The sequence below is a fragment of the Aquarana catesbeiana genome, linkage group LG03, assembly GCF_042186555.1.
Source record: "Aquarana catesbeiana isolate 2022-GZ linkage group LG03, ASM4218655v1, whole genome shotgun sequence".
Taxonomy (NCBI): domain Eukaryota; kingdom Metazoa; phylum Chordata; class Amphibia; order Anura; family Ranidae; genus Aquarana; species Aquarana catesbeiana.
This window is the reverse complement of record NC_133326.1, coordinates 132,532,511-132,556,822: the sequence shown is the minus strand read 5'-3', so window position 1 is coordinate 132,556,822 and position 24,312 is coordinate 132,532,511. Positions and strand designations below refer to the sequence as shown.

Here is a 24,312-nt window from a genome sequence, read left to right as displayed (position 1 = left end):
GTGCCATATTTTTTTTCCATTTTGTTATAATGGAGTTTGGGATTTTTTTTCCCAACCCTGATGTATATAATCCACAACTTTGTCTCTGACCTGTTTGGAGATCTTCTTGGTCTTCATGTTGCTTGCTTAACCTCCCTGGCGGTAATCCTGAGTGTTGCTTGGGGTTAATTTTCAGTACCAAAAGCGGTAACCCCGTAGCGTTACTTACCTTGTCCCTACGATCCCCTGATGTCCTCCTTCTGTGTCCTCCGGCCGATGCCAGCATCAGTCTTCCAGGTTCCCTTCCCTGCGAGTGCAACCAGGCGGGAAATTCAAAAAAGTTCAAAACATGACACACACACAATACATGTAATCGGTCAGGATTACATTACTGTATCAAACCATTTCATCTCAGTTTTGTCCCTAGTGCTTTGTCCAGTGCCCTGCCTGCACTTCTACCATTCTTTCTGCCTGGAAACCTGAGAACGTCCATGGCATCCAAAAAGCATCCCTTTAGGTCAAAAGTGGTTTTAGACCAGATAGAAAACAGCGATAGTGAATTAAAATCACTTGCAGAATTGAGCGATAGTGATTCGTAGGGAAATTCGTCAGCAGACACTGAAAGCGATGACAGCGACGATTCTGCGACTGAGCTCAGTGATGTGCGAACTTGGTGCTCTATTGACTGTGGTACGGATCAGGCAGCGCCCCCAAGATTCCGTTTTATTGGAGCATCTAGTATGAAAGTAGATGTTGAACACGACAACCCCTTGGCATACTTACAATTATTTCTGACCGATGAGGTTATTGAAAAAACAGTTAATGAGACAAACCGGTACAAAGAGCAATAATTAGCTACTCTGCATCGGAAGTTTCCAAGAAGCAGAAAGTGGGAACCAGTGACCAAAGATGACATTTGGAAATTTCTGGGCCTAATAATACTTCAGGGAGTGGTGGGGAAACCCATGCAGAAGTGGTATTGGAACAAATAAATTACTTGCCACGCCATTCTTTGGCACGTCATGTCAGAGTACAGATTTTCCCTGATCATTCAATTTTTACAGTTCGAAAACAAAGAATTTGATGAAACTACACATCCTGCACCAAACTAAAGAAAATTTGGGAATTATCTCAAATGATTCTAAAGAATTTCCACAGAGCCTCTGTGACAGAAAGAGATTTCAGCATAGATGAAAGTCTAATGGCCTACAAGGGAAGGCTCAGCGTAAAATCATACATGCTATGCGAATCGTCAAATGGCTACATTTGAAATTCAGTCATATACACTGGAAAAGAAATAAAATGCAATCCAAAATAAAGCAACTATGGAATGGCAACATCTTCCGTTCTTTCACTCATTGAGCCATTGCTAAATCAGGACTATTGTGTAACAACCAACAACTTTTATACGTCTCCTGAACTTTAGGAGTTTCTTCTGCAAAACAAAACAGGTGCCTATGGAACCGTTAAGGCTAACCAGAGCAACATGCCACCAATGTTTGGCAATAAGAAGCTGAAGACTGGAGAAATGGTTGCCTGGCAGAAAGGCAAAACGATGGCACTGCAATGGCGTGACAAGGAAGATGTGTGCCTAATGAGTACAGTTCATAATACCTCCACTGTTTTGGTACGCACGAAAGGTGGGAAAGAAATCATGAAGCCACAAGTAGTGATAGACTACAATAAAACCACGGGAGGTGTTGACAGAGTCGACCAAGCAATGACATTCTACCCAGCAATGAGGGAACAGCAAGAAGATCTTCAGGCATCTTCTTGAGCAATGCTTGTGGAATGCCTACATTCTGCTAAAAAAAAAAAAAAAAAAGAGTGACAAGCCTGTGATTCATTCTGACTTCATTTGGAAATCTGCCGAACGTATCTTTGTGAACCACCAAACACCATCAATGGCTGTGAATAGAGCTGGACGTCACGCTGTTGGCGTTGTCAACCCGGAACACCTGACTTGGTCGTCACTTCATGGACTACATCCCACCAACCAAGAAAAACTCAGCACCTACAAGGACGTGCGTGGTTTGTTGCTTGAAGCGAGATGACAGTGGAAAGAAAATCAGAAAGGAAAACAGGTTCCATTGTCCCGATTGTGACGCCAGACTTTTGCAGTCCCATATTTCAAAATTGTTCATACCCGGGATGTTTACTAAACCAATATGCAGTGTCTAGTATTAGCGACTAGTAATATTGCACCCTTGTTTGGACAAATTTCAGTGTTTTTGGTTTGATTACATTATCAAATTAAATTATTATTGTTTATTATATTATAATTTATGATTTTGTGTTTCAAACTTTATCATACCAGAGATGTTTACTAGACTCTTGCTTGGACAGATTATGTGAGTTAGTACTAAGAATTACAGGCCTACAATCTAAAACAACAAATCTCAATGCAAAACAATGTACCGCTTTGATATTCAAAACTACTGACGTAATCACACCGCCAGGGAGGTTAGTGGTGTTGCAGGCTCAAGGACCTTTCAGAACAGGCAAATTATATTTATAATGACATCATGTGACAGGTCATCACATCTTATTTAGGGGTTTCATAGCAAAGGGGGTTGAATAGTTAAAGTGTAAGTTTACTTTTACAGAAAATCTGTAAGATGACCTTTCACAGGACCCCTCCCCATCCCCCTGGCCCGGCTGTACCAGAGTCCTGCGATCCCCTGCTGTCAGACACCGGCAAGCTGCTTCACTGGTCCAGGGATTTGAAACCCTGCAGTTTGCTGTCCTCGCAGCGCTGACAAGACAGGCTAAACTGAGTCTGATTGGTCAGCACTGTCCATGTGACGGTGCTGACCAATTAGAATGCCTCTTTTCCATATGCGCTGAGAGGTACAAAGCAGCATCCCGGTGTCTGACAGCGGGGGATCGCGGGACTCCGATACAGTGGGACTGGTGGGGAGGGGGTCCAGTTTAAGGTCACCTTAATGATTTTCTGTAAAGGTGAACTTACACTTTAAGTATACTTAGGATTTTTTTTGTCTTAATTGTTTGTGTCATACAGTTGTGCTCATAAGTTTACATACCCTGGCAGAATTTATAATTTCTTGGACATTTTTCAGAGACTATGAATGATAACACAAAAACATTTCTTTCACTCGTGGTTTGTGTTTGGCTGAAACCATTTATTATCAATCAACCGTGTTTATTCTTTTTAAATCATAATGACAGAAACTACCCAAATGACCCTGATCAAAAGTTTACATACCCCAGTTCTTAATACTGTGCATTGCCCCCTTTAACATCAATGACAGCTTGAAGTCTTTTGTGGTATTTGTGGATGAGGCTCTTTATCTTCTCAGATGGTAAAGCTGCCCATTCCTCTTGGCAAAAAGCCTCCAGTTCCTGTGAAACCTTGGGCTGTCTTGCATGAACTGCACGTTTGAGATCTCCCCAGAGTGGCTCAATGATAATGAGGTCAGGAGACTAAGATGGCCACTCCAGAACCTTCACTTTATTCTGCTGTAGCCAATGAGAGGTCGACTTGGCCTTGTGTTTTGGATCAATGTCATGTTGGAACGTCCAAGTACGTCCCATACGTAGCTTCTTGGTTGATGAATGCAAATGTTCCTCCAGTATTTTCTGATAACATACTGCATTTATCTTGCCATCAATTTTGACCGAATTGCCTGTGCCTTTGTAGCTCACACATCCCCAAAACATCAGCGACCCACCTCCGTGTTTCACAGTAGGAATGGTGTACCTTTCATCATAGGCCTTGTTGACTCCTCTCCAAATGAAGCATTTATGGTTGTGGCCAAAAAGCTCAATTTTGGTCTCATCACTCCAAATAAATTTGTGCCAGAAGGTTTGGGGCTTGTCTCTGTGCTGTTTGGCGTTTTGTAAGCGGAATACTTTGTGGCATTTGCGTAGTAATGGCTTTCTTCTTCCATGCAGCCCATCTTTCTTCAAGTGCCTCTTGAAACAGCCACACCACATGTTTTCAGAGAGTCCTGTATTTCACCTGAAGTTGTTTGTGGGTTTTTCTTTGCATCTCAAACAATTTTCCTGATAGTTGTGGCTGAAATTTTAGTTGGTCTACCTTCTTGATTAGAGTAGAACACTGCTTATTGGCATTCTCAATTCCTTGGATATATTTGTATATCCCTTTAATGTTTTATACAGTTCAACTACCTTTTCCAGCAGATCCTTTGACAATTCTTTTACTATCCCCATGACTCAGAATCCAGAAACATCAGTGCAGCACTGGATGAAAGATGCAAAGGTCTGTCAGGAGTCCAGAAACTCATTGACCTTTTACACACACACACTAGTTACAAGCAAACAGATCACAGGTGAGGATGGTTACCTTTAATATCCATTCAAACCCCTTTGTGTCAAATTGTGTGCATGTTATCAGGTCAAAATCACCAGTGTATGTAAACTTTTGATCAGGGTCACTTGGGTAGTTTCTGTTGTCATTATGATTTAAAAAGAGTAAACACAGTTGATCGATAATAAATGGCTTCAGCCAAACACTAACCACAAGTGAAAGAAAAGTTTTTGTGTTATCATTCGCATTCTCTGAAAAATGGCCAAGAAATCATAAATTCTACCAGGGTATGTAAACTTATGAGCACAACTGTAATAAAAAATATTTTGCACCTTTAAAGGTCTTAGGCCCCTTTCACACAGACAGCCGATCGGATCTGTCTATCAGTTTTTCAGGTGGACCTGATCAGACCATCCATTGCTCTCTACGGCGTGGCGGATGTCAACAGACATGTGTCCGCTGACATCCGATCCTGTCTGCTAAAAATAGACGGGTGGGGCTCCCCATCCATCTGGCGGATCAGATGACAGTCAGGTGTAAAACAGACAGGCGGTCCGTTTCCATCCAAGAGCCCATAGATGGACAGCGAGCTGTGTCCATGTCCGCTCATGCAGAGGGGACAGGGACCTGTCATCCGCCTGCTTAGTGGAAATCAGCGGAGAGATACCATAGGCATGTTGTGTACATAACATGGTACAAAGTCTCAAAAAATCCATATTAATTTGAGGTTGTAATGCACAAAAACAGAATAGAAACACCAATGGGGCTGAGTACTTTCACACGTCACTGTATAAATGCTCCTTCTGCAGCAACCCAGCAACTAACAAGAAATGTATATGTAATGTAGGAACGAAAAAAAAAAAACATGTTTTTTTTAAAGTTTTTAGAACATTTCCATAAGGACTCTTGCACACTGCTAACTAAAAACACAGCGTTTTTATGCATTTTTTTTTTAAAACTGATTTAAATGCAGACCATTGTTTTCAATGTAGCTGTACACACAGTAAAACATGTGTTGTGTATAGTAAAAAAAAAAAACAGAAATCTGCGTTACTGGTTAGTATTTTTACATGCATATGCATGTATGCCACACTATATTGTATAATAAAATATATAAAGCTAGGAATATTTTTATGCATGTGTACACATACACACAAATATGCAAAAGTGCTATACAGCCCATCCGCGTGATTTTTCTGCCATGGATGTCTGAGGTTCATACATCAGTACAGTGTGCAAGTACCCTAAATATCAGATATATGCAAAATGCCAATGTTGTGTTAGTTCTGGCAGTTTATGAATGGCGGTTGAGTGGAAACTGTTTTCACGTCCTTTGATGTTAAGACAATTCACTGTGCCCATCCATTAATAATAAAATGATTGTGAGCTGGCAGTCACCGAAGACTGAAGACTGAGAAGTGAGCGGTCAGTGGCGTTTGATCTCTCAGTTCTCAGTCTTAGAAGTGGCAGGGGACATCGGATTGATGCTGCAGCCACCTAGGTAAGTATACATTATTTTCTGAAACCTGAACTTCTTTTTTAAACAGATAAAAGGACAATTACATATTTACATCTATGACTGCAAATTTGATACTCAAATGCTGCCCGGTTTTCTGCCTCAAGCCCCGTTTGTATTAGGGGTGTTGAATATAATCGTTGCATCTGTGCATCGCGATTCAGACGTTCACGATGCTGCAAGTCGGCCAAATCGATGTCTGGTGACATCATCCGTCGCTCCGTGCGGTTCTCTGCGTCTCCGGGAGAAACAGAGGCAGAGCCTGCATGGTGGATAAAGCCCCTCTCCTTCACTGAAGCAAAAAGTCAGCTCATGAGCTGAAAGCCAGTACAGTGCAGGGGGAAGGAGCTCAAGGAGACCCAACATCAGGAGAGGCTTCAGTGGAGGCACCGGAAGGAGAAAACGTACTAAGCAGCATGGAGGAGGGAGAATCAACTGACACAGAGCAGGTGAGAGCCAGTGTCACTGATCCCTCCACTACCATCATCCCTCTGCCTCTGATCCCAGCCACCCCTCTTGCCTCTGATCCCAGCCACCCCTCTTGCCTCTGATCCCAGCCACCCCTCTTGCCTCTGATCCCAGCCACCCCTCTTGCCTCTGATCCCAGCCGCCCCTCTTGCCTCTGATCCCAGCCGCCCCTCTTGCCTCTGATCCCAGCCACCCCTCTTGCCTCTGATCCCAGCCACCCCTCTTGCCTCTGATCCCAGCCAACCCAAATTGAGTTTTTCTGACTGCTTGAATTTTTGGATAAAAAGTTTTTAACCATGCGCACTTGCGCAATAATCGTGATGCATCGCCGAATCAAATCATGGACAGGATAATCATAATTGAATCAAATCGTGAGACCAGTGAAGATGCGCACCCCTAATCTGTATACGGATAGGACTGGAAACAGATCCAGTTTAATGTCAACTAATGCAGCAAGAAACAGGAAAGGAATCAAACATTTTTAAAGTACAGTATGATAGCTCTTTTAGAAACAGAATCATAACAGCCCTCTACCTAAATATGCAAATACCCACATCTGTCTACAGACTCAAGCATACTGAATACTCAGCACACATGATTATCATTCAGTGAGCCAATGATGAGAGCACAAGATGTAGAGTAAAATGGACAGAAAAAAAAAAATGGAGCGAAAGCGCAGAGTTTCTTAATGTCAACGCTGTGATTATGGTCCAACGGGAAGATATAAAAGAGGCTCTTATGCTGTGGAGATTCCGCACCCTGGCAGACAGTGACATATTAGTGAGATACACTGAACCAGTAGCTTTAGCATAGTGAGATTTTAATAAATATACAACAGGCTATTAGCATGTCACTCAATTACTGTAACTATGTGAGAAATCCACACAGGACTTTGCAATATAAATAAAACATGTTGTGGCCACAGAACTACACCCAGCAGCAAGCTTCATGAAGTTGTGAGGCTAAAAATCCCTCTCCTGCTTTTCCATGTAAGCCATGCAGAGGACTTATGTGCAAACCAAAGGAAGGAACCCTAGGACTGCAAAGCAGAGCGGTTGAAACAGTACACCAAAAAAATAGTTAACATAAAATTCTAGAATGTAATTTCAATGCAAAGGTAGTTATTTCAGCCACTGGCAGTCAGACAAGATCTCTCACCATAGAGATGTGCGGATGGGAATGCACTAAGGGTGTTGCGCCCACTCATTTCTGCAAAGCGAGGCATCGAGGTCACTATGGCTTGGAGGTACTTCTCTTGCTCCAAAGAAGTAGAGTCTGTCTGAGATTGGCCTGCAAACACAGATGTACACACAACACTTAAGGCAGGTTTTCTTTGCCAAATGAGACCGACTGTATGAAATATCAATGCACATTTCTAGTTTATATACTTATTAGGGATGAGCTTATGGTTCAAACGCCTGAACATTTACTACATGACATCTTCCCACTGTCAACCTTTGTTAAAGCTGAATTTCACCCAAAAGGGGAAGTTTCACTTTTCTATTTGTAATGTTTTTTTTTGGGGGGGGTTACAGATACCTAGTTTTAACAGGTACCCACTCCCCACCTCCGCTATGACCACATAGCTCTCCCCCCTATCCAGCAACCCCTGCTGACTGACTTCATTTTTTCCATTTTTTACACACGGACTGAAGCTTCTTTTTTAAGGATGCCGGTGGGTGCAGGCACCACCAAGTCCTTAAAAAAGAGTAACATTACCAGCCCCAATTACTTACATGGTAGGATATTTCCAGCCGCTTAATCAGATGGATGGGGTGGTGGTGACATCGCTGACCAAATTGGCCATTTAGCATTGATTTTGGTGGGTAGGGAGGGCATCATCTCATTGTATTTTGTGTGGGAGCCCTCCCCTCAAAATCCATAACAGATACAAACAAGGGTCTGGTATTGATTTTGAGGGGAGTCCCATTGTCTTTTTGTTTTTTGGTTAACATGCATAGCAAAAGTGTGACATATAGGAAAAATGGCTGTTAATGCACGTTTTCCTGCAAATTACATACCAGACCCTCTTCCTCCTTGAGGGTTTGGTGTGTATTTTTTGGGAGGAGGGTTTACAAAGAAAAAAAAATGGAAGCTTGCAGTGACATGTAAATTAACCATTTCAGAAGCAGGTGTTAGGGGACTCACCAAGGTTTTTTTTTTTTTATAGAATAGTGCATTTTTAATGTTGCACTTTCAGCATTCCTAAATGTACTATTCAATGCAAAATTATTTTTATTTTTTGCATTGGTACAGGTTTCCCAGGGGCAGTGACCAGCACCCATGCACTCCCCCTCCCCCCTAGACTAAAAGCCATTACCCTTAAAAATGGAGAATTGATCTGACAGATTTAGCTTCCATTGACTTCAATGGGGTAAGGATGTGGAATCTGAACTTCTGATATGTTCAGTCCAACCTCTACGAACTAAACCCAGGTGTGTTCGGCTCATCCCCAGTATCCATACCAAAAAAAGATGAGCACTCACCAGTGGCGGTGGTATTTGTAGATTTAAAGAGTCCAACTACGCCTTTGCCGTGAAGCCCCCCTGAGCGTAGCAGAACGGCTTTGGTCCGAGGACTGCGCCAACACACTACTGGAAATCTATTTTGCCTGTAGCAGCGGGATATCTTCTGTAGCGTGTTGTCCTGGATACTCTGTGGCACTATAAGTAATCCCGGGTAGCTGAGTAATAAAGACAGAAAAAACAAACACAAGGAAACAAAGTTAAAAATGAACAAAAACCTCATCGGTTGCTTGCTGGAGATGCTCTATTATCCCTGCTGGGTTCCTACATATTTTCTGGGCTTGCCCACAGGTTCAGGAATATTGGAGGGAGGTAACTCAATTTATTCACGGATTGACTACTATACCTATTCCCCTGACAATTAGTGTCTGTATCCTTGGCCTTGTGGAACAGTTAGCATTAGCTAAAGCAATCTGCACCCTAATAGGTATCCTACTATTTTATGCAAGGAAATCCATAGTACTAAAATGGAAGTCAGCCAACCCCCTTACATTGTCATCGTGGAAAACATTATTAACAAAATTATACCCCTATACAAAGCAACATATTTATCCCGAGGGTGCCCCAAAAATATGAAAAGTCTGGCACTTGTGGACAGACTCTGAGTCCCATCAGCCTATTGGGGACTGCCCTGGTTAGATACCCTGAATTTCTACCTGGCCCTGTTGAGTGTTGGGGTCCAGACCCCAGGCAAGTGAGTAGTGGTGTTAGTCCAGAGGTCAAGTGATTTCACTCGACCTCAGCTGTTCTTGCAACAACCGTCTCTGACAGATAAGAGGGATGAAAGGTCCTACAGGAATGGATATATCCTGTCACTATCCTATCATGCTGAAACTGGGTATTAGATATGTTGCTAGTTAATAAGTTTGAACTACAGTTAGATATGTTTCGTTTTGAGATACACAGCGAGTTGTACGCTGTTATGCACATGGCTATGTGCACCAATTGGCCGGGGTATGCCCCAATTGCCCTGTTTTGTACCTCCACAGTGAAAATTTTCAATAAAAAGAATTTAAAAAAAAAAAGAATGAACAAAAACACATTCTACTAAATATCTTAGTGCATAACTGACATCAAAGTGCACAGGTCAAACAAAATCATCATCAGAAAACACAGCTCACCTGTTACAAACTGCGTACATGCGATTTACAGTTGAAATTCTAAATGGCTCATTTTTAGCACGAGTCAAGCTGTTACTCAGCGTACCGAGCCCCATTCTCTGGTAGTCACGGCAGCACGCTCTCTCTGCCAGATTACCCCCTGCCTGTTTGTCAGGAGCCTTCAGTGTAGAAATGGTCAGTGTACTTCTTTCCATATCCTCAGATACTGCAATAAGAAACCATGACAATATATACTCCGCATAAAGGATTTGTGAGATCTTGCATAAATGAAGGTGACAATAGTAGTATTTACTTCCACTATAGCTTACTGTAGATGGATTTGCATCTATAATTGAAATGAGGTACGCCGCAAAATTTTTGCGTTATGGTTAATTCAGAATTTGCAGTTTTAACATGTGTGCCTACCCCTAAACAACACCTAAACTGTGTTATACATATGTAAGTTATTTACTAACACAACATTGGCATTTTGCATATATCTGATATTTAGGGTACTTGCACACTGTACTGATGTATGAACATCAGACATATGTAAGTTATTGGCTTTGAATACAGACATCTCGCCAATGATCACAATAACATGCAGCACTAAATTCAATTCAACCAATATGAAAAACTGTAACTAGTGATTAGTATGACAGTAGAAACAGCAATAATTTAATAATATAAGTACAGTTTTACCTCGGATTGCGAGTAACGCGGTTAACAAGTGTTTCGCAATACCAACTATTATTATTTAAAAATCCTGACTTAGTTTGTGAGTGTTGTCTCGCAAAACAAGCAGGATTCAAGCCTCTGCGGTGTGCAGTACTGCATTTGGCCGGATGTTGGGGGGGACGCCGTTGACACGCGGAGCCGTTCGGATGCCCTCTTAAATACTCAGGAAACACTCAGTTCCCGAGTGTTTCTGAGGCTTTCCGGGTGCATCCGAGTGGCTCTGAAAGGTCTCCGAGTCTCTCCGGTGCCTCCCCGCCTCTGGCCACATGCGGTACTGCATACAATAGTCAATGTGGAACGAATTAGCTTTGTTTCTGTTGACTTCTATGGGGAAACTCACTTTGATATGCGAGTGCTTTGGATTACAAGCGTTCTCCTGGAATGGATTATGCTCATAATCCAAGGTCCACTGTAGTAATGACACATGATGCTTTCTCTACACTTGAAACACAGTTTGAAGGTTTAAAGAAGATCTGTGTTGATGTTCTCTGGATTCACCTTGAACTACCTTTATGTTATAACAATCATTTCATAATATTTGAGTTTTTTCACTTCTTAAATTATTATCTTATTGCCCGTTTCCACTGTCATACTCATCACAAGTTAGTTTTTCATATCACTAGAACTGAATTTAGTGCAGCATGTTATTATGATGTCTTCAAATATGTACTTTATCCTATACATCTATTGCTGCAGCTTTTCTTATATTTTTATTTCAATTTTTTCACCATTTGCGCAGTATTTTTTTTTCAATTTTATCTCTCCATTTCTTTTGAAGAAGTACACAGAAACCCAGAAGCAAAGTCACAATCTAATTGATATCCAGAAAATGTAATGGGATTCTGGTCATCTCTAGGCATTCACCACTGATTAAACTAGAGTGAAAATAAACTTCCAGAATGATACCCTACATCCTCAAGACTATGGTAGGTTGCAAGAAAAAAATGGCAAACTGAGGAGTCTTCTAATGATCTTAAGCTGGCAATGTGTGGAATAAAATTGCCTGCTGAATCAGTCACATTTTCACGTATGGGCAGGGTGATTGTACAGAAGTCGATCTACCAATCTACCGCTCTGTTGGATTGTTACCGCTCAATCAGTACCACTGGCTATAGCCAGCAACACCAATCAGTGTTTTCTGACGGCAGGGAAGTCTCCCCGCCATCAGAATACAATAACTCAGTGGAAAGGATTCCCCCATCCACCTTTTTTTTTTTTTTTTTAAACCCGCTGGCTAAACAAAAACAAAAAAAAGACTCATCAATGGCCAGCCTTAGAAAATCGAAGGTTGGAAGAAGGTCCCCATTTTCGCGACATTAGACAGCAATGCAGGAGCTTACAGTTCAGAACCTCTTAACAGCTGCTTGGTATTTATTCCATTATCCTTCAGCATTTACACCTGAACACCTACCAGAAATATCATCACCCTGTTGTTCCAAAGAGTTCTGACTACTACGGAGATCCCAGGATGGGGGGCTGTACTTCCTGCGTGTCACATACTGTCTGCCAATTGTCTTTTTGGCATTCTTCACAAGGTTCTTAGATAATGTCCTTGAAGAAATAAAGAGTAAATTCCACAAAAAGGAAAAAACGTTTATAAATGAAGATGTAAATACAAGACGTATGACTGCAGAGACATAAGGGTTAAAGCTTGATATATGTACTCAAAATGTGAACTAAAACAAAAGAAAGAAGAGTGCAATAACCTGCAGAATAACAGTCCACCATTACACCTTACACTTTCCACACCAGCAAGAGTAGCCAAATAAATGCAGGATTTGTATGGAAAAAGAAAACGCAACTCGCAAAGCTGAGGTCAGCTGTACCCGCTTACGGTGGAATACTAGCTGATGTTTATGAAAACTGATTCATATACAGTGCAAAAAAAAGATGCTTTATCTAATAATATTCTACAGATAATAACACACACCAGAGGCTTGTATTTGGACATGCTTGATGATGATATTGCCTATAAGAAGGGAACAGACAGCTCCGGGGGTTTCCCAAACATAGTGATAGTAAAAAGTCAGGAGTAATTAATGACACTGCTAGTGCCTAATTCACATCTTCATGGTGGAAGCACAGGTCAGAAAGCACCAGAGTGCAATGTAAATGTCATGCATGAGTTTTAAACAGCACACCTATCATTGCATCAGAGCTGCTGAATCGGAGAGCACATTGTCAAAGATCACCTAATGTAAATCGCACCAATCTGAACTGAACTACCGAATAATGGGTTTCCCTGTTAATACACAGTATGCCGTGCATCAAACAGATGTGAAAAAGCATTCATAATACTTAAATTGCTTGGAGAAACAGCAAAGATTCCCACACTAGTTTTCATAAACATCCTCCAGTATACCACTTCTAATTCTATGCAAGCAACATTCAGTTTGGATACGTTTATGTACAAAGTATACTGGTCTCATCCAAACACATTGTTTGCACATAATGCTGTAGTGACAGCCACACCCAATTTACACTCTACCATTGTAAAAATTTCTCTTAGCGCTAGACATGTTACATTAGCAATGGGTGATCAAGCCAGGTGCAATCAGATATGGCTAAGTAAGCATTACTCTTAAAGGGTATTTGCTAAAAGATCTAAGGATAAAAAGAAAAAAAGCATCAAATGATATAAAATGGATATGGTACTGCATGAAGCACACGGTTTAGGTTGGTCACTTTATACCACCAGAAGTGTAGGTGCTATAATCCTTCACTTAATACAACAGGATCATATGAATAGTATATATTGTATACAATTAATGTGCAGTATAACGCATGGTTTCTCAACTAGGGTTCCTCCTGAGGTTGTTAGGGGTTCCTTGAGCAATGAGCAATTTCTGCCTCCCAGATACACTATATTACCAAAAGTATTGTGACGCCTGCCTTTTTTTTCACGCATATGAACTTTAATGGCATCCCAGTCTTAGCCCATAGGGTTCAATATTGAGTTGGCCCACACTTTGCAGCTATAACAGCTTCAACTCTTCTGGGAAGGCTGTCCACAAGATTTAGGAGTGTGTCTATGGGAATGTTTGACTATTCTTCCAGAAGTGCATTTGTGAAGTCAGGCACTGATGTTGGACAAGAAGGCCTGGAACGCAGTCTACGTTCTAATTCATCTCAAAAATGTTATATCGGGTTGAGGTCAGTACCCTGCGCAGGCTAGTCAAGTTCCTCCACCCCAAACTCGCACATCCATGTCTTTATGGACCTTGCTTTAAGCAATGGTCCAAATCATTTGGTGGAGGGGGGATTATGGTGTGGGGTTGTTTTTCAGGGGTTAGGCTTGGCCCCTTAGTTCCAGTGAAGGGAACTTTTAAGGCATCAGCATACCAAAACGTTTTGGACAATTTCATGCTCCCAACTTTGTGGGAACAGTTTGGGGATGACCCCTTCCTATTCCAACATGACTGTGCACCAGTGCACATAGCAAGGTTTATTAAGACATGGCTGAACGAGTTTGGGTGGAGGAACTTGACTGGCCTGCACAGAGTCCTGACCTCAACCCGACAGAACACCTTTGGGATGAATTAGAGCGGAGACTGCGAACCAGGCCTTTTCGTCCACATCAGTGCCTGACCTCACAAATGGAAGAATGGTCAAACATTCCCATAGACACACTCCTAAAGCTTGTGGACAGCCTTCTCAGAAGAGTTAAAGCTGTTATAGCTGCAAAGGGTGGGCCAACTCCATATTGGATCCTACGGACTAAGACTGGGATGCCATTAAAGTGCATGTAAAGGCAGGTGCCCCAATACTTTTGGTCATATAGTGCAAGTTCCTTCTGACGCCACTGATTTTTTTTTTTCTTTTTTTTTTAAACTATATGTAAGGGGGTAAATCTTCCCACTGACCACAAGAGTAAGAGGTATTCTTCCCAATGACCATCACATTAATGTATCATGAGTAGATATATTCATTTTTTTAGCAGAGGTTCCCTGAGCCCGAACAGTTAATTCAATGGTTCCTCTGTTTTGAAAGGGTTGCGTAAAACTGGTATACGGTATCAATGAACTATACCAATACAATGTAAATGCAATGGCTTTGAGGTCTGTATGACCCAAAGAATTAGCTGAAAAAATCTGATCAACTAATCGTAAATGCTTAAAATTTTACTTCTTCGATAAATATAGTCACATGTTCCACAATATTCAATATATAAAATAGAATACAGTGTAAATACATGATAATCATGAATGATTTTCGAATATACAGATGTATGGCTCTTTAGAATACCTTAGAAGACCTCCACAATGGAATAATGCAGCATTAATCATAATGGACCCATTACTGGATCAGTGGCATGACTGAATGATCCATTAAGATTTAAGAACCAGAGAATCCTTAGTGATGTGTGATTTAGTAGAGCAGTATTATTTCAGTACCCTCTTTTGAGCTTTATCCCTATTACTGTTTGTATATCATGTGCTGCCATTCTTCTCATTATTTCTACTTCCCTGTAATCCATTCTCTATCGGCCCTTCAAAACTAGATACATAGTCTGAAAAACAACTGTCACCAGACAGTATGAAGTCCTAAACTTAAATAGATTAGGAATTATAGGGCGCTGAAAGCCACAGAGTGTGTTTTTGTTATACATTTTTATAGTAGACATCGTTTACACAACAATAATAATGTAAGAATAATGAAGCCATGACACAGTATTGTTGGCAAGTTTCACCCAATGCTATGCAACAGAAGGACAAAGCTTCCTCATATCTCCTTATCCAGTAGGCATTTTACTGTTAACCATTTCCTCCATTGCCCATACAGAAATCAGTTAAAAAAAAGCTGCACACCAAGAAGCTTGGTTGGCACCATAAGACCATGACCAGGCTGGGTGTAAATGTGCGGTCTTACGTTTCTGAATGGAAGAGGCCAACAGATAAACCCACAGCCAGGCGACCCTGGAACACGTCACTGACATGAAGGGAGCTACAGAGAAACACAGGGATCACTTTACAAAAATGCCTAAGGTACGACAATGATCAGAACACAGCAGGATATTTCAGAGTAGGTATAAGATGTAGCCTCCATTAGAAAGTTGGAAGAGAGAAGTAGATGGACAATACAGAGAAAAATTTATATAATAGAGACACTAAGGAAAAAAAGCATAATGACAGGAAGCTTTGAGGGGCCCGATACAATAAAACAAAGCCTTTTATTTTTATATGAGCATTCATTAGAAGCTGAAAGGGATACAAAACAAATTTCAGTTCTGCACAGTTGCTGAAGTTAGGAATATTAGGACATTTGTGCTTTAAATCAATTGACTGGAGTAGAACCTTTACTTACTTGATGGAGGGGTTCTTGTCCTTGGTCCTGGGTTGGGAAGCAAGTGGGAGGGGGAGACCAACACTCAATGGAAAGGTCCCAAGAACATCCTGAGGATACCTAAGCTTGTGAAGTTGCTTGCGGAAACCCTCAGACACTTCAGATGGAACCTCCTCATCAAAGGCCACTCGCAAGAGCTGGAGCCAATAACAGAAAAACAAAAATGAGGGGTTTAAATGTTTTAAATGTTTAAATGTTAATCAGAAAAGATTACTTTCTGCTATTGCAGCAGACGACATCTCAGTACAGTGCACAACAACTGAAGAGTGAATGTATAAAAGGCACAATAATAAATATAAGGTGATGGTCTTTATTGACTACTAAGTCAATGAAAGACAATGGGGTTGATTTACTAAAGGCCAATAGACTGTGCACCTTGGAAAGTGCAATTGCACTCTGCAAGTGCAGTTTCTCCAGAGCTTAGTAAATGAGGTAAAGCTTCACTTTGCAAAGAATACCCAATCACATGCAAGGAAAATTAAAAAAACAGCATTTTTGCTTGCACATGATTGGTTGATGAAAGTCAGTAGAGCTTCTGCTCATTTACTAAACTCTGGAGCAACTGCACTTTCCAAAGTGCACAGTCTTTTTGCCTTTAGTAAATAAACCCCAATATGTCAGAAACATTTACTCAATTGCTCCAATATGTCAAAGTTCACATTGGACAGAAAAAAGCTAGGAGGTCATGATACATATTCAAGTTAAATAATGCAGATGATAAAGCACAAGCAGTGCTGCTGTAGCTCTAGTACTTGCCCAACAGGGGCCAGTTAATGTAATAAACCTGTCGGAAAGCTGATGAATTACATCACTTTATAGCTTTCTACTTGCAAAATGATCAGAAAGCAGCATATTATTAATATTGCAGACTCACTTGAAAAGTACATGAGCGTAGCTGAAGTCCTTCTTGCACATATTGGTCCAACTGAGCTGGAACACTGATTTTCTTTTCCTTAGTCAGAGAAGCAATAGGAAAGGACCGCACTACCGTCTGTTCCGACACTGACAAAACAAGACACTTCTGTTCATATCTGTAAAGTCATTATGTAGATTCTGTATTTTCTACAATGAAATCTATGCTCACATGTTTCTGTAACTTATAAAAGCATGCATTTTATATGTGGAAATTGTACTTTCATTGCACTTCGACAAGTCTTAAGTATAATATATCATTATAACTATAAAGAAAAAAGTGACAGCTAATTACTAGGTGATCTATTTTCATTTGTAAAATAGGCTTTCAAATTATTATGACACTTTTCTAGTTACCTAAAGGATCAACTGGAGTACCCTTGAAGATGCAGCGGTAAGTAGTGAGGAACAGGGCCCCTTCGGCAGGAAGCAGTGGTGGACCTCCAAGACTGCCACCCGAGGCCTCCTCTCTTCCATCTGGCAGTAAGTAAACTCTGAGGCCCTCAATTAGCAAGTCCTCACCAACTAGTAATGTGGGCCGCAAGAGTTTGGGCTGTAAGAGATAAACAAGCACACAAATGTGAACTAAAGACATACACTACTCCTGGGTATATTAGATGAGGTAGAATTGGGTCGTTATGTTAAACTGTTCATCTTCTATGCTTTTTATTATGCCCGCAGTGAGATTCTCCACAAATGGATATTACCTCATATTCCTACTGTTTCCTCCTGGCGTGCCACTATGGATACAGCTTTGCTGATGTATAAACTAAGCTATGCAAGTAAAAATTATCCAAAAAAGTTTAATAAGATTTGGTCTGCCTGGATTGACAGAAGTAATCTCTGTAGCCCCTTCTCTGTCTGCTAATTGAGATTGTGTCATTCTCTGGTTATTACAGCTCCCCCCCCCCCTCCCCCATACCCTTTCCCCTTTGTGTGTTTTCTTCTCATGTCTTCCCTCCACCAGTAAATACTCTCCTTCATGCTCTCTTTCTCCTGCTCCTTAGTAAGGATGAGCCCAGGCGTGTTTGCAACCGGCACGTGCAGAGCCCGCCAGGAATTTGGCACTGCACAGCGCTTATCACAGACAGTGAGACATTTACCTGATTTGCGGCTGCAGAGATCAAGAATTGTCTCCATGCCTGTGATTAGCGCTGTGCAGTGCCGACTTCCTGGCATGCTCAGCACGTGCAGGTTGCGAACACGCCTGGGCTCATCCTTACTGCTTAGTGCATGTCTTGATATCAGACTTCTACACTGGTGTGTTTTTTTTTTCACCTACACCAACTTGATGGGGCTATGTTGTTCAAATACGATCCTGAACGACTGCCAATATGTTAATGTTTGTTTGCTGATTATATGTACTTCAGTTGTTATGGACTATTCATATGGTTAGACTGGCCTATGCACATGTCTCCTCTATTGACTATCTGTACAGATCTTGTATGCTGCTTTGTTTGTACTTTGAATATTTAAGACACACAAGAGACAGAACGCAAATGGTAAAAAGTATTTCTCAAACAAAGTAACAACTGAATATAAAGCTAAGGAAAACCTCAAACTATATCTTCTTTCCAACACATAGTTCTACATCCCAGACATAAAAGAGGAGCTGCCTTGATGGGTAAAGTAATTTAGTGACTGGAGAAAATGATGACACTCACCTTCTGAATAGGAGGAAGCCTCTTACTCTCTCGGTGTACTGCATCCAACGTCTCTATGTGCATCTGAACAATATCTATGACAGGGTTACAGAAGGATAAGCTAAGTATACTATATACATCATAGATCATTCTTTACCAACCATGTTTGTCAGAGTGATGCTAAAACACAACACTTAATGCCCTCAACTGCAATACATATATCATCACCATATGTATTTATACATTCCAACCATCTCCCATCACACTGTGCAAGGTAGTAAACGGCTTTTGCTAATTACAGTTACCAAACACAACCTGTGTAGCTGATGTTTCCACCCTTGCACAAATAACGCCAGTCAAGGTCTCAAAAGAGATTTGCAAGCCAGGATTCTTTAAAGCAGATTGTCCAGGTATACTTTAATTTCAAATAGTTTGTTTGGGTCAAGCTAGCCCAAACTATTTCCTTCACTAAAATGTGTGCCCGCTGGATGCGCTGTATAAACTGTATGTAACTAAGGCTACATACAGTATACAGCTCTGTGTTCCTTGTTGTCTCACACTCAGAACAAAATAGCATTGGGCTGAGTGGCACTCAGCCATTCATAGGCAGCCTTGGATTCTATCAATAAATACAAAGCTTCTTCCGATTGGCAGAGTCAGAGATAGTGCTGTCATCGGCATGCCTCTCCGACTTTTTATTTATTGATAGAATACACAGCTGCCTATGAATGACTGAGTGCAACTCAGCCCAAAGCTATTTTGTTCCAGGTGTGAGACAGGAAGGTCTCTTCTCACACCCAGAACACAGTGCTGTAGGTAGCTGAGGCTAGATACGGTTAATACAGCGTGCCCACTGGGTGCATGTTAGTGAAGGAAATAGTTTGTTTGGGCCAGCTTGGACAAATTAACTATTGAAAATGAAAGTAAACCTGCACATCAGCTTTAATACAAAACTGCATGCTTTGAAAGTTGATTGTTATAGTTACTAGTGTGCTTATGTTAACGCTCAACCAAACTGTCAAGCCATCAATTAGCTGGTGTCATAGCTGATCACACATGTAGTACCATGTCAACTGCAGATCAAAAAGAGGCAAAGATGACAGCTTTCTTGGCGATAAAAGACTGGAGAGTTTAGTTCTGCTTAAATTTGCAACTTCTATGCCAACCTTGGTGCACCCATCAGAAGAGTGGGCAGAGTTTTACTTAACTCAAGACTTAGGCCCCTTTCACACTGGGGCGGTGGGAGCGTCGGCGGTACAACAGCGCTATTTTTAGCGCTGCTGTACCGTTGTTCTTGCAGCGGTATTCGGCCGCTAGCGGTGCGGTTTTAACCCCCGCTGGCGGCCGAAAAAGGGTTAAAATCCCTCGTACAGCGCGGCTATAGCCGCGGTATTGCCGTGCTGTCCCATTGATTTCAATGGGCAGGAGCGGTGAAGGAGCGGTGAATACACCGCTCCTTCACCGCTCCAAAAAAGCGGTTTGCAGGACTTTTTTCACCGTCCTGCCTGCGCACCGCTTCAGTGTGAAAGCCCTCGGGCTTTCACACTGAACAAACAGCGTAGGCTGTTTAGGGGCGGTTTGCAGGCGGTATTTTTAGCGCAATACCGCCTGCAAACTGCCCCAGTGTGAAAGGGGTCTAAGAAAACATGGATATTTGGGATTAGAGGCATAAAAAGCATGTGTATGTGGCATGGTGTCCCCACTTTGAGACCCTGGTACAAATCTCCTGTACCAACATGGCTTTTTTAGAAACATACTGCATGTGACTGAGAATCTTACAGCTCAGTGATCTGCTGTTCACATTAAATCTAGACCATTAAACATTCCTTTACGCAAAAGCAAGCCAAATAATCAGGATATTTAAACCACTTATAGACTGCAATGAATCAGTTAGCAATAGGACATAATTAAAAGCAAAGTCCAGCCTGGGCTCGTTTGGCTGGACTTCTCCTATGGGTCACAGGAATGCAATTCGTTTTGCACTCCTGTGACCCATTTTCAGCAGGGAGTGGTCTGAAGTCCGCTCTCCGCTGACGTCACTGGAATCAGTCCAGGCAGCATGCCATCCCAACTCTGGAAGTCTGGATCTGCCAGGCGCCTGGACTGATGGCTGTCTCAGTCTCTCAGCGAGCCGCTGAGACAGCCGCTCCCCACCCCTCCACAGCTCAGCACTCCAATGAGCGTGGAGGAGCAGAGCAGTAGAGACAGGCAGCAGCTCTCTGCTTGGGGAGGTGAGAGAACCGAGCCATCAGCGATGTTCAGTGGCTCGGTTCTCAATGAAGAGGCGGTGGGGACAAGATGCAGCATCAGTCTGATGCTGCATCCACCTAGGTAAGTATGAATCTAAAAAAAAAAACAAAAAAAACCCCACACTTTTCTTTTAAAGATTACACAGTGAAAGCCAACACAAGTCCGTATACAGCACTAGGAAAAAAAGGCAGATAACCACATTATATTATAGTGTCCTATATGAATATGACAGAGATTGACCTGCCATATGTATTCCAATAAACCTGATGCGTTGACAGTGAGGTATTTAGAAAAGTCAGCTTCATTTAACATGATTACTACTCTTAAGACTTTGTACCACGTACCAGGAATCATGGTGTGAAGACCTTTCAAATGATCTGATGTGACACCACTCTCTGTGCATACTTTGTCCACAAACCGTGTGATGAATCTGACCACACAATTTGCCACGTCTGAACTTTCTGACTCTTCAAACCCACTTTCTGTGTCTGCACTTTCCGCAACACTGCCTGCCATGCTGGAAAATCAGAAAGAACAGTTTTTAGCAGGCAAAAAGACACAGGAGAAAAATCCCCCATAAGTTTCATGTCAAAGTGTCTAACCTGTTAGTAATGAAGCTGTTGGACACACTTTCAGTATCTCCGAAGCCTGCTCCCCCTCGCAGAAGACGATTTTTAGAAGTATCCAATGGTAGAAGGAGGTAGCTCATACGATTGGCATAGTGGATGGCCTGGCTAAATACTGTGCTCTCCTCCTTCTGGATTAGCTCTAGCTGTTTTTCGCGTGGGAGTGTTGGCCACAACCGACACTGCTCTGCAGCCAGCTCCAGTGCCGACCGTTCTTCCACTTCATCCTTGTAAAACGACAGTATAGCACATAAATAAAATACAAGAAGCACTCACAAAAGGGGGCACTTGCTACTCTATTTCAAAAAGATTTTAAAATTCTGTCAAGGCATGGTTCTATAGCCGACAGATACAGCTTTTAGGAATGGGTGGCAACTGTATGACCCCACACACAGGCAGATCCCATCAAAGTATGGCTGTGCCTAACATCTTGCCCAATGGATAAACACTGTATGTAAGAATTTATTAGGCTCAAAATACCAGTTTATAGTAGCATTTTGGGTCTAAATTAAACTAAGCCTACATCTTTACACCTCCTGCAGAAATACCCACTGTAATTAAATTAATATTCTATCTCCTCCTTTTACAGATTCGTTCATGATGCACAAGTGTGTAAATCACTGTACTGAGGTGATGTTATACAATATAATTACAAAACAGGGGTACTGAATAGTTACCGAGTTCAGTGAAGACTCTTCAAAACTTAGGTAAAGGGAGCGAATGTGGTTTTGGACATCCTCATAAAACATGGATTCCCAGAACTGCATGTTGGTCCAGACAAGGTGCTCCTGCACACAGCTGTAAGCAAACTGTGTGATGCCAGGGCTCAATTTCTGCAAAGACGAGGAAAATAATATAGTTAGAAGAAAATATACAGAAAAATAATATAGTAAACAAAACTGAAAATGTAAATGCCTTTGATAATGAAAAGGTATTGATATGTCCTTTTAATGTCAATACATGGTCAATACTCTTGCTTTAGAGAAGGTAAAGCACAGACACACACACCAGAGTTTTACTACTAAACTCACCCTGCAGAATGCTGTAACGAGAGGTAAAAGAGCAGCAGCTATAGCATGCTCATCAAGAGGAGTGCAATCCTGTGAAAAGGGAAGGAATACATTATAAATATAGTACATAAGATGAGTAGTTGGGTAATTTTCTCTGTACGCACCATGATGGCAACTACACCTTTCTACCTTACCTGGTTAAACTCAGGTTAAAAAAATGACACATCTATGCTAAAAATAACTGCTTACCTGTAAACAGCAGTTCATCAGACGCACAACAAAATCAAACTGTTGGTGATCCAACACTGCTCGATTCTGCTGTACGTGAAGATTTAGTTCCTGTGTCAAACACTGTCTAGCTGCTCGTCCCTTTAGTGCCCGAAGTACTGCCGGGTGCAACTGCAAAAGGGGAAAAAAAAAGAAATCCCAATCAACACAAACTCAACCTCCATACTTCTGAATCTGACCTGGCCTAAAGCATTTTAAGGCTTCATGCACACTGGACAACTCTTCTGAATGCCTTTCCTCCTGGCGGGAGAAAAGCAGCTTGAAAAACATACCTTTTGTAAACGTGTTAAGTGTGTCCAGGGCATTTGGGCGTTCGTTCATTCCATTGGCCAGGCCAGAATATTAATTTATTCCGGGCACTGGAACGAATGAATGCTCAAGTGCTAAATGTGTCTAACGTCTATGTGTATTTACACGTTTACAGGCATTTAGGCATGTCAAGTGTTTTTTCTGCTAAAACGCTTCTCTCCTGAATGCGCAAGTGATTTTATTTTTCAGCCTCTAAAATCCTCCTCTTTTATAACACCTGTAAGCGCCTATGGGTGCATGGACACATAGGCTAACATAAGTGGGGTGCTGAGAGGCTGAAAAGAAAAATTGTAAAATGCATGAAAAAGTGACGTTTTTTATGTCCTGTGTGCCTGAGGCCTGAAGGTAACAGCGTACACACACATATTGTGTATTCAAATCAATTCCTCTGCCCTTGTGAAGCCCCTCAGAGATTTAAGTGATTCTAAAGGAAAAAATTAAAAATAAATAAACATGTTATACTTACCTGCTCTGTGCAATGGTTTTGCACAAAGCAGCCAAAATACTCCTCATCTGGGGTCCCCCGCTGGTGCTCCTGGCTGATTTCTGGATATATTATATATACACACACACACACACGATATGCACTTACGTTAATTTTATGCACAATTAATTAATTTGTGTGCTGGCTGCTTACACTTAATATAAGTTGTTGTTAGGAGTGTGGACAAGGTCTTTGAAGAAGAGAAAATATATTTAATATTAAAAGAGGCAGTGCTTATTTTAGACTAGGTAAGAAGTTGAGGCCCCATATGCAACCTGGTGCTAGGATTCAAGGGTGCTCCACAGGAACACAGGTATTGATTTTAAATTAAATCCTAGTATTTTCAGGCACCATAAAGTGCTTGAACTAGAGAACTTGAATTACGTTAGAAAAATGAAAGTGATATTTAAGGCATAAATGTGTAGTGGTTTTGCACTGTGCAGCCCTGATCCTCCTCATCTCGGGTCCCCTGCTGGCACCTGTCTCTTGCCGAGTGCTGCCATAGCAAGCAGCTTGCTTGCTATGGAGGCACCTGAGCCGCTGCTCTGTGTCAATTCACATACGGAGCGTGGCTTGGCCCCATCCCCGCTCTCTCCTCATTGGCTCACTGCCTGTGATTGAAAGTAGCAGGAGCCAATGGCTCCCGCTGCTGTCTTAGGCAATGAAGACGAAGAGACCCAGGACAGCCGCTGCTCTCGTGCACATCGCTGGATCGAGATCTGCCTCGAGTAAGTATTAGGGGGGCTGCTACACACAGAAGGTGTTTAACCTTCATGCATAGAATGCCTGAAAGTAAAAACCCTTCACCCTGTAGAACCACTTTAAGAAGG

General features: G+C 41.7%; 1 protein-coding gene across 10 annotated transcripts in view; it reads right to left on the bottom strand.

Annotated features, from left to right (window-relative positions):
* SBF1 (SET binding factor 1) overlaps positions 1-24,312 on the bottom strand; it is a 173,740-nt gene that overhangs the window by 24,855 nt on the left and 124,573 nt on the right. For 5 of the 10 annotated variants that reach the window (XR_012242804.1, XM_073619267.1, XM_073619269.1 and 2 more), the window contains 14 exons: positions 22,651-22,800; positions 22,423-22,491; positions 22,069-22,224; positions 21,368-21,618; positions 21,110-21,282; positions 18,537-18,610; positions 17,230-17,425; positions 16,835-16,962; positions 15,922-16,097; positions 15,487-15,561; positions 12,029-12,168; positions 9,901-10,105; positions 8,741-8,937; positions 7,413-7,544 (listed from right to left, as the gene is read on the bottom strand). Coding sequence is in view for 9 of the 10 variants with exons in the window: in XM_073619267.1 (XP_073475368.1) it covers positions 7,413-7,544; positions 8,741-8,937; positions 9,901-10,105; positions 12,029-12,168; positions 15,487-15,561; positions 15,922-16,097; positions 16,835-16,962; positions 17,230-17,425; positions 18,537-18,610; positions 21,110-21,282; positions 21,368-21,618; positions 22,069-22,224; positions 22,423-22,491; positions 22,651-22,800 (2,122 nt within the window). In the remaining variant the exon portion in view is untranslated. The remainder of the gene's footprint in view (positions 1-7,412; positions 7,545-8,740; positions 8,938-9,900; positions 10,106-12,028; positions 12,169-15,486; positions 15,562-15,921; positions 16,098-16,834; positions 16,963-17,229; positions 17,426-18,536; positions 18,611-21,109; positions 21,283-21,367; positions 21,619-22,068; positions 22,225-22,422; positions 22,492-22,650; positions 22,801-24,312) is intronic. The other 5 variants (XM_073619270.1, XM_073619275.1, XM_073619272.1 and 2 more) reach the window with 1 other exon arrangement.